The sequence below is a fragment of the Phocoena phocoena genome, chromosome 8 (genome assembly GCF_963924675.1).
Source record: "Phocoena phocoena chromosome 8, mPhoPho1.1, whole genome shotgun sequence".
Lineage (NCBI taxonomy): Eukaryota > Metazoa > Chordata > Mammalia > Artiodactyla > Phocoenidae > Phocoena > Phocoena phocoena.
The window spans coordinates 101,496,994-101,512,211 of record NC_089226.1 but is presented as its reverse complement, the minus strand read 5'-3'; the positions used below and the strand labels follow the sequence as shown (position 1 = coordinate 101,512,211).

Below are 15,218 nucleotides of genomic sequence, written 5' to 3'. Positions count from 1 at the left end.
ATGACTAAGACCACAGATTTCTGAATAATCTTTACAAAATTTAAAAAATGAAATTAAGGCAATTTTGGGTACTCATTCATGCATAGAATCCAGTTCCTTAACCAAATTTCATTTGTTCCTCTTGTACAATGTTGTCTTTCTTCTTCTTGGCACTGAGGTGATTGTCATTTGCCATTTACCCTGATAATGCATTGTTCCTTTCTTTCTTCCAGCTCGTAACACTTATTTTTTGTTATTTACCTGGCAAATAACTTTCCTGTAAGATTTAAGCTTTAATTCTTTGGATTGGACCAACCTGGCAGGCAGAATACTAGGTGTGGGCTTGGAACTAAAGATACTTCCAAGATGTTAGTTGGCCCAAAATAATTTCCTATAAGTCAGGTATATATTGATACAGTCTCAGAGTGCCATAGAGCTCCACCTAAATTTCAAAATTTCTTTTAAAAAAGGACTTATGCTGGGGCTTCCCTGGTGGCGCAGTGGTTGAGAATCCACCTGCCAATGCAGGGGACACAGGTTCGAGCCCTGGTCTGGGAAGATCTCACATGCCGTGGAGCAACTAGGCCTGTGAACCACAACTACTGAGCCTGCACCTCTGGAGCCTGTGCTCTGCAACAAGAGAGGCCGCGATAGTGAGAGGTCCATGCACCACGATGAAGAGTGGCCCCCGCTTGCCGCAACTAGAGAAAGCCCTCCCACAGAAATGAAGACCCAGCACAGCCAAAAATAAATAAATAAATAAATAAACATTTACAAAAAAAAAGGACTATGCCAATGGCTCTTTATCATCTCAGGGCCTCTCAGGGCCACTGCATTTGTGTAATAACCCCAGGCACCACGCCACCCTTCTCAGGACCCCAACAACATGTCTGCCTGTGGATCCCATCACCAGACCTGCCTTTGGCCCATGACCAGCAGCAGGCCCATCCAGGCACCATGAAATGAAACTTGCCTACCAACAACAGCACCTGTGGAGTCTGGCATCTAGCCTGTCCACAGACAATGGCACCAGGCCTGGCCACAGACCCCAGAACAAGTTCTGCCTCTCCATGGACGCTAGCAGTGGGCCCTCCCACCTGCAGACCCTGGCTGAAGGCACAGCCATATGTGGACTGAGGCAGTAGGACCACTATTGAACCCTGCTAACTGGCCCACCTGTAGTCTCTGCCAAGTGGCCTGCCCAGAATTTCCAGGGACTGGTGAAGAGCTTCCCTGCCAAAGCCAGACTGTAAAGACTGGAAGAAATAACTGCTTCTTCATATGCACAAACACCAATACAAGGCTGCAAAGATCACAAAGAATCAGGAAAACATGACATCACCAAAAGAACAAAATAAAGCACTAGTAACCAGTTCTTAAGAAGTGTAGATCTACAGACTGCCTACAAATATTTGACAATAATCATAAAGAAGCTAGTGAGCTGCAAGAGAACCCAGAAAGACAACAAAATGAAACAAGGAAAACAACACATAAAGAATATAAGGAGTTCAACGAAGAGACAGAAACCATAAAAAAGAACCAAACAGAAATTCTGGTGCTGAAGCATATAATAAATGAACTAAAAAATTCAATTAAGAGCTTCAACAGCATATTTGATCAAACAAAATAAAGGACCTATGAACTCAAAGACAGGCCATTTGAAATTACATAGTCAGAGGAACAGAAAGAAAACAGAATGGAAAAGCGTGAAGACAGCCTAAGGAACTTATGGAACAATATAAAAAAATCAATATACACATTATAGGAATCACATAAGGAGAAGAGAGAGAGAAAGGACCAGAAAGCTCATTTAAAGAAATAATGGATGAAAACTTCCCTTCTCTGGGGAGAGTGGTGGATATTCAGATTCACGAAGCACAAAGGACTCCCAGTAGGTAGACCCTAAAGAGGTCTACATGGAAACATATTATAACTAAATACTCAAAAGTGAAATATAAAGAGAGAATTTTGAAAGCAGCAAGAGAAAAGCGACTTACCACACTCAACAAAACTATAAGACCATCAGTGGATTTCTCAGCAGAAATTCTGTAGGAAAGGAAAGAGTGGAATAATATATTCAAAGTACTGAGAGAAAAACCTGCCAACCAAGAATGGAGTACCCAGCAAAAATGTCCTCTAAAAATGAGGAAGATAAAAACTTTCCCAGAGAAAAACTGAGGGAATTTGTCACTAATAGATGTGCCTTACAGGAAGGGGTAAAGGAAGTTGAAATGAAAAAGATACTAAACAGCAACACGAAAGAATATGAAAGTAAAAATCTCTATGGTTAAAGTAAATATAAGACAAATACAGAATAATCTAATACCGTAATGGTGGCATGTAAATTTCTTTAACACTAGTATAAAAGTTAAAAGACAAAACTGTTAAGAATAACTAGAACCACAAAAATTATTAATAGATACATGATTTGAGAGAAGTGAATTCTGGCATTAATAACATCAAACATGTGTTTAGGGAAAGTAAAAGTATAGTTTTTGCTCATAATAGAATTTAAGTTGTTATCAGCTTAAAATAGACTGTTATAACTATAAGAAGTTTTATGCAAGTCTCATGGAAACAACAAAGAGAAAACCTACAGTAGATATACAAAATAAAAACAGAAAAGAATCAAAGTATTGTATATCACTATAAAAAATCAAATCACAAGGGAAGATAGCAATAGAAGAGAGGAAAAAAGAACAATAAAACAGAGAGAAAACAATTTATCAATTGTAAATACTTACCTATCAATAATTACTTTAAATGTAAATGGATTAAGCTCATCCATCAAAAGATATAGGGTGGCTGAATGAATTTTTAAAAAAAAGATCCAATGTTATGCTATCTGTAAGACAGTCACTTTAGATTTAAAAACACAGTAGACATAAAGTGAACAGGTAAAAAAAGACATTCCATGCAAATGATAACCAAAAGAGAGCAGGGATAGTCAACTTGTATACATAAAATAGACTTTAATCGAATACTGTCACAAGAGACAAAGAAGGTAATTTATAATGATAAAAGGATCACTGCAACACAAAGATATGACATATAACCCACAAAGATTGAATCAAGAAGAAACAGAAAGCCTCAATAGGTCAATAACTAATAAAGAGTATGTGGCAGTAATTTTAAAAATTCCAGAAACAAAAGCCTAACACCATAGGGCTTTTCAGGTGAATTCTACCAAACATTTGAAGATTAATTAATTAGATATTAATTAATTAATGCCAATCCTCTCAAACTCTTCCAAAAAATAGAAGACAGGGACAGTTCTAAACTCATTTTGTCAGACCAATATGATCCTGATACCAAAGTGAGACAAAGATACCATAAGAAAAGAAAAGAAAAGAAAAGAAAAATGCAGGCCAATATTCCTGGAGAACATAGTTGAAAAAATCATCAAGATATTAGCAAACCAAATCCAACAGCATATTGAAAGGATCGTGCACCATTACCCAGTGGGCTTTATTCCTGGGATGCAAGGATGGTTCAATATAAGCAAATCAATGCAATACACCAGATTAACAGAATGAAGGCTAAAGATCATGTGATTACCTCAATAAATGCAGAAAACACATTTGACAAAATTCAATGCACTTCTATGGTAAAAATTCTCAACAAATTAGATATTGAAGGAACTTACATGAAAGGCCATGTATATAAAGCCCACAGCTAACATCGTACTCTATGGTGAAAAACTGAAAGCTTTTCCCTTAAGATCTGGAACAGGACAAGGATCACACTTCAATGTAAGACTGGAAGTCCTGGCCAGAACAATTAGGTAAGAAAAAAAATAATAAAAGGCATTCAAATCAGAAAGGAAGGAGTAAAATTGTCTGTTTGAAGGCAACATGATCTAATTTGTAGAAAACCCTAATACATGTCCAAAAAATTGTTAGAACTAATAAATGAATTCAGTAAAGTTGCAGGATACAAAATTAACATATAAAATCAGTTATATTTCTATACACCAGCCACAAACTGTCTAAAAATAAAATTAAGAAAACAATCCTGTTTGCAGTAGCATCAAAATAATAAAGTATTTAGGGATAAACTTAACCAAGGAGGTGAAAGACTTGTATACTGAAAACTATAATCCCTGAAGAAAGAAATTAAGGCAGATACTAGAAAATTGAGAGACATCATGTTCATGGATTAAACAAATAAATTAATACTGTTAAGATGTCCATACAACACAAAGCAATATGCAGATTCAATAAATCCCTGTCAAAATCCCAATGGCATCCTCTACAGAAATAGAAAAAACAATCCTAAAATTCATATGGAAACACAGACGGTCCCCACAGTCAAAGCATTTTTGAACAGAAACAAAGCTGGAAGCATCACATATTCTGATTTCAAAATATATTACGAAGCCACAGTAACCAAGAGTGTGATACTGGCACAAAAGCAGACATATAGACCAACGGAACAGAATAGAGAGCCCAGCAATAAACTCATACATATACAGACAATTGATTTCTGACAGTTGTGCCAAGAATTCACAATGGGGACAGGATATTGTCAATAAATGGTGCTAGGAAAACTGGATATCCACATGCAAAGGAATGAAACTGGAAACTTACACTATAGACAAAATCAACACAAATGGATTGCAGAATAAAATGTAAGATCTAAACTGTAAAATTCCTAAAGAAAACATAGGAGAAAAATTTGTTGATATTGGTCTTAGCAATAATTTTTTGGATGTGACACCAAAAGCACAGGCCATGAGCAGAAATAGACAAATCGTACTAAATACATCAAACTGAAAAGCTTCTACACAGCTAGGAAATAACTGACGAAATGAAAAAGCACCTACAGAATGGGAGAAAATATTTGCAAGCCATATGTCTTATCGAGGGTTAATATCCAAAATACATAGGAAACTCGTACAACTCAATAGTAAAAAAGCCAAATAACTTAATTAAAAAATTGGCATACGAACTGAATACACATTTCTTCAAAGACAGCATACAAGTGGCCAAGAGGTACATGAAAAAGTCCTTAACACCACTAGTTGTTAGGGAAAGGCAAATCAAAATTACGAGTTATCACTTCACACCAGTTAGGATGGCAATTATAAAAAAAAGTAATTAGTGTTGGTGAAGATGTGGAGAAAAGGGTACCCTTGTACACTGCTGTTAGGAATGTGAAATGGTGTAGCCACTATGAAGACAGTATGGAGTTTCCTCAAAAATTTAAAAATAGAACTAGTATATTATCCTGTAATCCCTCTTCTGGGTGTATATCCAAAGGAATTAAAATCAAGATCTTGAAGAGATATCTGCACCCACATGTCCACTGGATCATTATTCACAATAACTAAGATATGGAAACAACCTATATGTCCATCCATGGATGAATAGAATATACATATATGTGTGTGTGTGTGTATACACATATATATGTAAAATGGCATATTATTCAGCAATAAAAAGAAGGAAATTCCACCCTTTCCCACAGCATAATGAACCTAGAGGTCATTATGCTAAGTAAAATAATCCATGTGCAAAAGAACAAATACTACATGATACCACTTATACGAGGAATCTGAAAGAGTCAAACTCGAAGAAGCAGAGAGTAGAACGGTGTTTGCCAGGTGCTGGGGGATGTGAGAAATGGGGAAATATTTGTCATAGAGTACAAAGTTTCAGTTGTGCAAGATAAATCAATCCTAGAGATCTACTTTACAGTCTAGTGTCCAGGGTTATAATACTGTACCGTATACTTAAAAGTTGCTGTGAGGGTAGATCTTATGTTGCGTGTTATCACAAAAAAATAATGAAGAAAGGGCAGAGAGAGTTTTAGGAGGTAATGGATATGTTTATTGCATAAACTGTGGTGATGATATTTAGATGTATACTCATCTGCAAATACATCAAGTTGTGTACATTAAATACGTACAGCTCTTTGTATGTTAATCATACCTCAGTAAAGTGTTTTTTAAAAAATCTATCACACGTGTAAGTGAACTTATTTGCAGAAATGTTTTATCGCTTCTCTTTGGCTGTCTAGCTCCTAGCACTCTCTTTTTCCTGTTAAATGAGGGCAGATGGTTTCTCCTTGTCTCTTTTAGCATCCTTTTCATTCTCTTATCGTTGCAAACAAAAAAGTTAACAGCAGAAATACCATATGATCTGGCGATATCAATTATGGTTATATAGCCAAGAGAATGTACACAGGATATTGAAGAGATATTTTCATACTCATATTCATTGCCACACGATTCACATATGGAAACAACCTAAATGCCCATTAACGGATGAATGGATAAAGAAAATGTAGTATATTCATACCATAGGATATTATTCAACCATAAAGATGGGGAAAGCCTGCCATATGCTATATCATAGATGAATCTAGAAAATTTTGCTAAGTGAAGTAAGTCAGTCACAAAAGGATAAATAGTTCTCATAGAAGGACAAATACTGCAGGATTCCACTTATATGAGGTATCTAAAATATTAAAATAATAGAACAGTAAGTAGAATGGTGGTCACCAGGGACTGGGGACAAGGGAATTGAGAAATTGTTGTTTAATGGGTACAGAGTTTTAGTCATGCAAGATGAAAAAGTCCTAGAGCTCATTGTACTCATAGTTAACAATACTGTATTGTACAGTTAAAATTTTTAGATTTCATTCTATGCATTTTGACCACAATAAAAGTTATTTGAAAATATATGTTAAAATTTCTCTTTTTAATATTAAAACTCTGTGAAAAATGGAATTCTGACTCATACAGCTATTCATGACCAAGCACCATGCCTACTACATTATAATTTTTCAATAAATAATTTATACATTCATGACATGATGAATGGTCTACTTTATGACATACAGCAGCGTCTGCCTTCCATACCTGGGGAGGAAAATAAAAAAAGAGAAAGATCTCTCTGAAGCATTTCCACTCAGTCATGTTCTTGGAACTTGTAATAAGTAGAATGTAAACGCCGCGAAACAGGGATTTGGACTATTGTGGTCATTACCGTATTTCCTATATAGAACAGAATGCCCTTTCAGTAAATATACCATGAATGGAAGCATATATGATTGACTTGACAAATAAGCCTCCTTATGCGCTATTCTGCATGGTCACTAAGCTGCCCTTCAACTTGCCTTACTATCCTGAAAAAAAAAAAAAACATTGAAGTGTTAATTGGAAAGAAATGGATTCGTTTCGGTTACTTTCTCTAACACAAAGTGAGAACAACAACCTTTACAATCGAATACTGTACCATTTTTCTAGCTTCCACATATATGCGTTATCTACCTCTGTTGAGTAAAGTACCTCCATCCAGTCCTTTCGACATCAGCATCCTAGTGTTCACTCAAGCCATGTCGACAGCTCTTGAAGACCAGGACAAAGAGGTAAGAAGATCCCAGACCACACCAGTGTTCCCACCCTTTATTCACTTTATGGACGCCGACTAGTGTATATGTCAGGTCATGTGTTTCCTATATTCCATAACCAACTCCCTCTCCTGTTCACCTCCATGGTTAGAGCGTCTCCAGCATTCTTCCTTCCATTCTTGTGAGCAGCTTTTCTAAGTTCCTTTAAGCCCTCCTCGGGTTTGTTGGTGATAATCAGCCACCGAGCAGACTCTGCCAGCCACCTGATCAAAGAAGAGAACAGAGGTGCCATCAACTTTCATTGCCCTGAAATGCCTCTCCCCTCCCATCTAATACCTATCTCTTGTTTTGTTATACCAGGAAATATAAACTTAGGTTCTTTTGTACCATAACTAGGAAGCTGTGAAGATGACCTCTCCATGCAGTACACCTTCACTGACTGCCAGGAATATAGAGTTGGAGTCATAGTGCCCTCCCCCCATTATTCAGGGGGATATTATCAGTTTTAGCAAATAAAACACTGTGTTTGGGCTTCCCTGGTGGCGCAGCGGTTGGGAATCCGCCTGCCAATGCAGTGGACACAGGTTCGAGCCCTGGTCCGGGAGTATCCCACATGCCGTGGAGCAACTAAGCCCGTGCGCCACAGCTACTGAGCCTGTGTGCCACAACTACTGAAGCCCGTGCTCCTTGGAGCCCGTGCTCTGCAACAACAGGGGCCACCGTGATGAGAGGCCCGCGCACCGCAGCGAGGGGTAGCCCCCACTCGCCACAACTGGAGAGAGCCCGCGCGCAGCAACGAAGACCCAAGGCAGCCATAAATAAATAAATAAAACCCCAAACAACAAGAAAATCCACTGTGTTTAGTTAAATTTGAATGGACAGTGAATATGGGTAATTCTTGAGTATGACTGTCCCATGCAATATTTTGGACATACACTAAAAAGTATTTGCTGTTTATTTGAAATTTTACTTTAATGAGACACTGTATTTTATCTGGTTAGTAAATGAAAATACAGAATTCTTAGGTAAGTAGAAATTTCATATAAACAATGAATAATTTTTAGTGTAACTATGCTCCATACAATATTTGGCGTACTATACAAAAAAGTTTGTTGTTTTATCTAAAATTCAAGTTTAACTGAATGTCCTTGGTATTATCTGGCAACCCTACCCGTTCTGCTTCTTTAATTGTACATAGGACACAGATTAGTAGAGCATGTGCTCAAGAGTTGACTAAGACCACCCAGAATTCTTGCATCCTAATTTCAGGTACCTTGCATCTAGGATCCTCTAAGACGAAGGATGTAAGAAAGCTTATACCTTGAGGAAAGAAAGAAGACAAATAATGGTACAGAAAACACCAGCTGAAGGGTGTGCCAGTCTCGAATGGCAAAAGCTAGTCCTCCTAGGGTGATCTGTCCCATGCAAGCAGCACAGATTGACATGGTCATTCCCATGACTTGGAATTGGGGCACTGTCCATTCTACAACTGAAAGAAAACACAAACAGGATTTTGACTTCAAACAAAGTTAGAATTTCAAAGTCAAAGTTAAGGCTTGGAAAATGTCAAAGACCCGAAGTATTGACTTACTAAGCACAGAAATATTTGTCAGGATGCTCATGGTAGAAAACCCAGCCAAGAAGCGTAGGGAGCAGTAAATGAAGAAGGTGGGAGCAAAGGCTGCACAGGTGTCAGTAATGGCGAGCTGGAGCAAACACCATCTGAGCATTAACCTCCTCCCAAACCTGAGAAATGGAAACAGGTTAGATATAGTGATAGTAACAACCTGTTGTAGAAATGAACAAAAAGAAGACACACTTTGAAATTTAGGGGATGTTTTGTTATTTTTATTTTATTTTAAAAATTTTTCTGTTTTTCTTTTTTTCCCCAGTTTTATTGAGATATAATTGACATACAGCACTGGACAAGTTTAAGGCGTACAGCATAATGATTTGTCTTACATACATCATGAAATGATTATCACAGTGTTTAGTGAACATTCATCATCTCATATAGATACAAAATTAAAGAAATAGAAAAAAATTTTCCTTGTGATGAGAACTCTTAGGATTTACCGTACTAACAGCTTTCATATATAACACACCGCAGTGTTAATTATATTTATCATGTTATATGTTACATCACTAGTACTTATTATCTTATAACTGGAAATTTCTACCTTTTGACTGCCTTCATCCAGTTGCCCCTCCCCTCATGCCCGACTCTGGTAACCACAAAACTGATCTCTTTTTCTATGAGTTTGTTTTTGGAGTATAATTGACCTACAACACTGTGTTAGTTCCTGTTACACAACATAGTAATTCCATATTTCTATACATTTCAAAATGATCACCACGATAAGTCGTCTGTCACCATACAAAGATATTACATTGTTATTGACTCTATTCCCCACACTGTACATTTCATACCCTTGACTCATTTATTTTGCACCTGGAAGTTTATACCTCTTAATCTCCCTCACCTATTTCTTTCCCCACACACCTGTCCCCTCTGGTAACTACCGTTTGTTTGTTCTCTGTATCTATAACTGCTTCTGTTTTGTTATATTTGTTCACTGTTTTCTTTTTTAGATTCCACATTTAAGTGAAATCAGTATTTGTCTTTCTCTGTCTGAATCATTTCACTTAGCATAATACCCACTAGGTCCATCCATGTTGTTGAAAATGGCAAGATTTCATTCTTTCATATGTTTTATATGTTTCATATATATATAATATATCTTCTTTATCCATTAATCTATTGATGGGCACTTAGGTTGCTTCTATATCTTGGCTATTGTAAATAATGCTGCAATGAACTTAGGGGTGCGTATATTTTTTTGAATTATTGCTTTTGTTTTCTTCAGATAAATACCTAGGAGTGGAATTTGTGGGTCATACGGTAGTTCTATTTTTAATTTTTGAGGACTCTCCATACTGTTTTCCATAGTGACTGCACCAATTTACATTCCCACCAACAGTACATAAGCGTTCCCTTGTCTCCACATCCTCACCAATTTATTGTCTTTTTGATAATAGCCATTCCGACAGATGTGAGGCGGTTTCTCATTGTGGTTTTGATTTGCATTTCTCTGAGGATTACTGATGCTGAGCATCTTTTCATGTGTCTGTTGCCCATCTGTATGTCTTCCTTGGAAAAATGTTTATTCAGATCCTCTACCCACTTTTTAATTAGGTTGTTTGCTTTTTTGATGTTGAGTTCTATGAATTCCAGTATATTTTGGATATTATCCCCTTATTGTATGTATCTTCTCCCATTAAGTAGTAGCCTTTCATTTTGTTGATAGATTCCTTCCCTGTGCAAAAGCTTTTTAGTTTGATGTAGTCCCATTTGTTTATTTTTACTTTTGCTTCCCTTGCCTGAGGAGACATACACCCCGCCCCTCAAAATTACTAAGACCCATGTCAAAGAATGTGCTGCTTATGTTTTCTTCTAGAATTTTTATGGTTTCAGGCCTTACATATAAGTCTTCGATTCATTTTAAATTTATTTTGTGCTTGGTGTGAGAGAGTGGTCTAGTTTGATTCTTTTGTGTGTAGCTGTCCAGTTTTCTCAACACCATTTATTGAAGAGGCTGTCTTTTTCCATTGTATATTCTTGCCTCCTTTGATGAGACTAATTGCCCATATAAATGTGGGTTTATTTCTGGGTTTTCTCTTGTGTTCCATTGATCTATGTGTCTGTTTTTGAGCCAGTATCATACTGTTTTGATTACTGTAGCTTTGTAGTATAGTTTGAAACCAGAGAGCATGATACTCCAGCTTTGTTCTTTTATCTCAGGATTGTTTTGGCTGTTTGGGGTCTTTCATGTTTCCATACAAATTTTAGAATTATTTTTACTAGTTCTGTGAGAAATACCATTGGTATTTTGATAGGGAGTGCATTGAATTTGGAGATTGCCTTGGGCAGTATGGTCATTTTAACAATATTTATTCTTCCAATCCTTGAGGACAGGTTATCTTTCCATTTGTTTTGTTGTCTTCAGTTTCTTTTATCAGTGCCTTATAATTTTCCAAGTACAGGCCTTTTACTCCCTCAGTTGGACTTATCCTTAGGAATTTTATTCTTTTTGTTGCAATTGTAAATGGGATTGTTTTCTTAATTTTTCTTTCTGATAACTTCTTGGTTAGTGTATAGAAATGCAACAGATTTCTGTATACGGTAAGTTCCCTACATATGAACGAGTTCCATTCTGAGAGCACATTCGTAAGTCCAATTTGTTCGTAAGTCCAACAAAGTTAGCTTAGGTACCCAACTAACACAATCAGCTGTACAGTACAGTACTGTACTGTAATAAGTTTATAATACTTTTCAAGCAAATAATGCATAAAAAACAAACACAAAAATAAAGAAAACATTTTTAATCTTACAGTCCAGTACCTTGAAAAGTACAGTAGTACAGTACAACAGCTGGCATACAGGAGCTGGCATCAAGTGAACAGGCAAGAAGAGTTACTGACTGGAGGAGGGAGGGGAGGTGGGAGATAGTAGAGCTGGAAGATCGTCAGCAATAGGAGACTGAGAGCAAGCTGCAATTGCACTCATGGGTGTCATTGATGGCACAGCTTCTGGTTCCTTGCTAGATTCAATTCTCTCTACCCTCTTGAAAAAACAATCCAGTGATGTCTTGGTAGTAGATCTTTTTTTTTTTTTTTTCTCATCATAGATGACACTGTAGCACTGGATTCCATTCTGAATGGCTGCTGCAAACTTCATGTACTGTTCTACATTTTGGTCCTCTGTCTCAAAAACTAACAGTGCCTCCTCAAAGAAAGAAAATCCTCTTGCCATTTCCTGCATCATGAATCTCTTTGGTTCTTCAGTTACTTTTTCTTCCTCTTCTCTCTCTTCGCCCTTACTCTGGGCACATTCGCATCTTTGAAAGTTTTCAACTTACTGTATTAATTTTATATCCTGTAACTTTTGCCAATTTCATTGATGAGTTCTAGTAGTTTTTTGGTAGCATCTTTAGGATTTTCTGTGTATAGTATCTTGGCATTTACAAACAGTGACAGTTTTACTTCTTTGTTTCCAATTTGGATTACTTTTTTTTTTTTTTGCGGTACGCGGGCCTCTCACTGCTGCAGCCCCTCCTGTTGCGGAGCACAGGCTCTGGACGCTCAGGCTCAGCGGCCACGGCTCATGGGCCCAGCCGCTCCGCGGCATGTGGGATCCTCCCAGACCGGGGCACGAACCTGGGGCCCCTGCATCGGCAGGCGGACTCCCAACCACTGTGCCACCAGGGAAGCCCTGGATTACTTTTATTTCTTTTTTCAACTGGTTGTTGTGACTAGGACTTCCAAATCTATGTAAATAAAAGTGAATAAAATTGATGAGAGTGGGCATCCTTGTCTTCATCCTGATATTACTAGAAATACTTTCAATTTTTCACCATTGAGTATGATGCTACTTAGCTATGGGCTTGTCACATATGGCCTTTATTGTGTTGAGGTATGTTCCCTCTTTGTTGAGAGGTTTCTTTTTTATCATAAATGGATGTTGAATTTGTCAAGGTTTTTCTGCATCTATTGAGATGATCATATGATTTTTATTCTTCAGTTTGTTAATGTGGTGTATCACATTGATTGACTTACAGATATTGAACCATTCTTGCATCCCTGGGTTAAGTCCCACTTGATCATGGTTTATGATACTTTTAATGTATTATTGATTTCTGCTCTGATATTTATGATTTTTTTCTTTCTATTAACTTTGGGTTTTGTTTGCTCTTCTTTTTCTCATTCCTTTAGGTGTAAGTTTAGGTTGTTTATTTGAGATTTTTCTTGTTTTCTGAGGTAAGCTTGTATAAAACTCCCTCTTAGCACTGTTTTTGTTGTATCCCATAGATTTCAGATCGTTGTGTTTTCATTTTCATTTGTCTCTAGGTATTTTTAAATTTCTTCTTTGATTTATTTAGTGAACCATTGGTTATTTAGTAGCATTTGTTTAACCTCCACATTCTTGTGGTTTTTGCAGTTTTTTTCTTGTATTGGATTTCTAGTCTCACAGCATTGTGGTCAGAAAAGATGTTTGATATGATTTCAGTTTTCTTAAATTTACTGAGACTTGTTTTGTGCCCTATCATATGACTTATCCTGGGGAATGTTCCATGAGTACTTGAAAAGAATGTGTATTCTGCTGCTTTTTGATGGGATATTCTATATATATCTATTAACTCCATCTGATTTAATATGTCATTTAAAGCCCTTATTGATTTTCTGTCTGGAAGATGTCTCCGTTGGTGTAATTGAGGTGTTGAAGTCCCCTAGTATTATTGTGCCATGTTGATTTCTCCCTTTATGTCTGTAAATATTTCCTTTATGTATTTAGGTGCTCCTATGTTTTATATATATATATACACACACACATACATATATATTTGTGTATGTATGTATATATATATATAATTTTTATATCTTCTTCCTGAATTGAGCCCTTGATCATTATGCAATGGCCCTCTTTGCCTCTTGTTACAGTCTTTGTTTTAAAGTCTCTTTTGTCTAATATAAGTATTGCTATTCTGGCTTTCTTTTGATTTCCATTTGTATGGAATAACTTTCTCCATTCCCTCATTTTCAGCCTGTGTGTGTCTCTAGATATGAAGTAAGTCTTTTGTAAGCAGCATATATAGGGGTCTGTTTTTAGGTGTGTGTATCCATTCAGCAACACTATGTCTTTCAATTGGAGCATTTAGTCTATTCACATTTTTAATACTTATTGTTAGGTATGTACTAATTGTCATTTTGTTAATTGTTTTTATAGTTCTTTTTCGTTCCTTTCTTCTCTTTTGTTCTCTTCCCTTGTGATTTGATTTTACCTGTGATAGATTTTACTATCTTTATTGTTATCTTTGGATTCATTTCTCTTTTTGGGGAGGTGGGGAGTGCATCTATTATAGGTGTTTGGTTTCTGGTTACCATGAGGTATATATATATATCAGTCTCTCTATATGTGTGATTATTTTAAGCTGCTGATCTCTTAACTTAAATGCATTTTAACAACCCTGCATTATTACTCCCCTCCCCCAACAATTATGGTTTTTGATGTCATATTTTACATTTTTTTTTTTTTTGCGATACACGGGCCTCTCACTGTTGTGGCCTCTCCCGTTGTGGAGCACAGGCTCCGGATATGCAGACTCAGCGGCCATGGCTCACGGGCCCAGCTGCTCTGCAGCATGTGGGATCTTCCCAGACTGGGGCACAAACCCGTGTCACCTGCATTGGCAGGTGGACTCTCAACCACTGCGCCACCAGGGAAGCCCTCTTTTTGTTTTTGGAATCCTTTAAATACTTATTGCACATAGAGATGATTTAACTAATTTTCTTTTAACCTTTATACCTGGTTCATTTACTACCTTTACTGTATATATGCCTTAACCAATGAGATTTTTCCTTTCACAATTTTCTTGTTTCTTATTTTTTGAGTTTTGTACTCTTTGTACTTCCTGGACCAGGCTGTCTGTTTTCTTTCCCAGGTTAGGAAGTTTTCAGCTATTATGTCTTCACATATGTCCTCTGCCCCTTTCTCTCTCTCTTCCTCTTTTGAGATCCTTATAATATGAATGTTAGCCCACTTGATGTTGTCTCAGAAGTCTCTTAAACTGTACTTATTTCTTTTTATTGTTTTTTCTTTTGTTCAGCTTTAGTGATTTCTACTACTCTGTCTTCCAGTTTGCTGATTTCTTCCTCTTTATCACTTACTCTACTGATTCCTTCTAGTGTATTTTTCATTTCAGTTATTGAATTCTTCATCTCTGTTTGGTTCTTCTTTATATTTTCTAACTCTTTGTTAAAAGCTTCTTACTTCTCATTCTGTTCATCCAATCTTCTCTCGATTTCTTTGATCACGATTATGATCA

General features: G+C 36.8%; 1 protein-coding gene across 2 annotated transcripts in view; it reads right to left on the bottom strand.

Moving 5' to 3' along the window:
* Window positions 1–15,218, bottom strand: part of LOC136127535 (organic anion transporter 7) — a 33,821-nt gene that overhangs the window by 8,413 nt on the left and 10,190 nt on the right. For both annotated transcript variants that reach the window (XM_065883090.1, XM_065883091.1), the window contains exons 3-5: window positions 8,927–9,081; window positions 8,656–8,824; window positions 7,475–7,598 (exon numbers count right to left, since the gene is read on the bottom strand). In XM_065883090.1, the coding sequence (XP_065739162.1) occupies window positions 7,475–7,598; window positions 8,656–8,824; window positions 8,927–9,081 (448 nt within the window). The remainder of the gene's footprint in view (window positions 1–7,474; window positions 7,599–8,655; window positions 8,825–8,926; window positions 9,082–15,218) is intronic.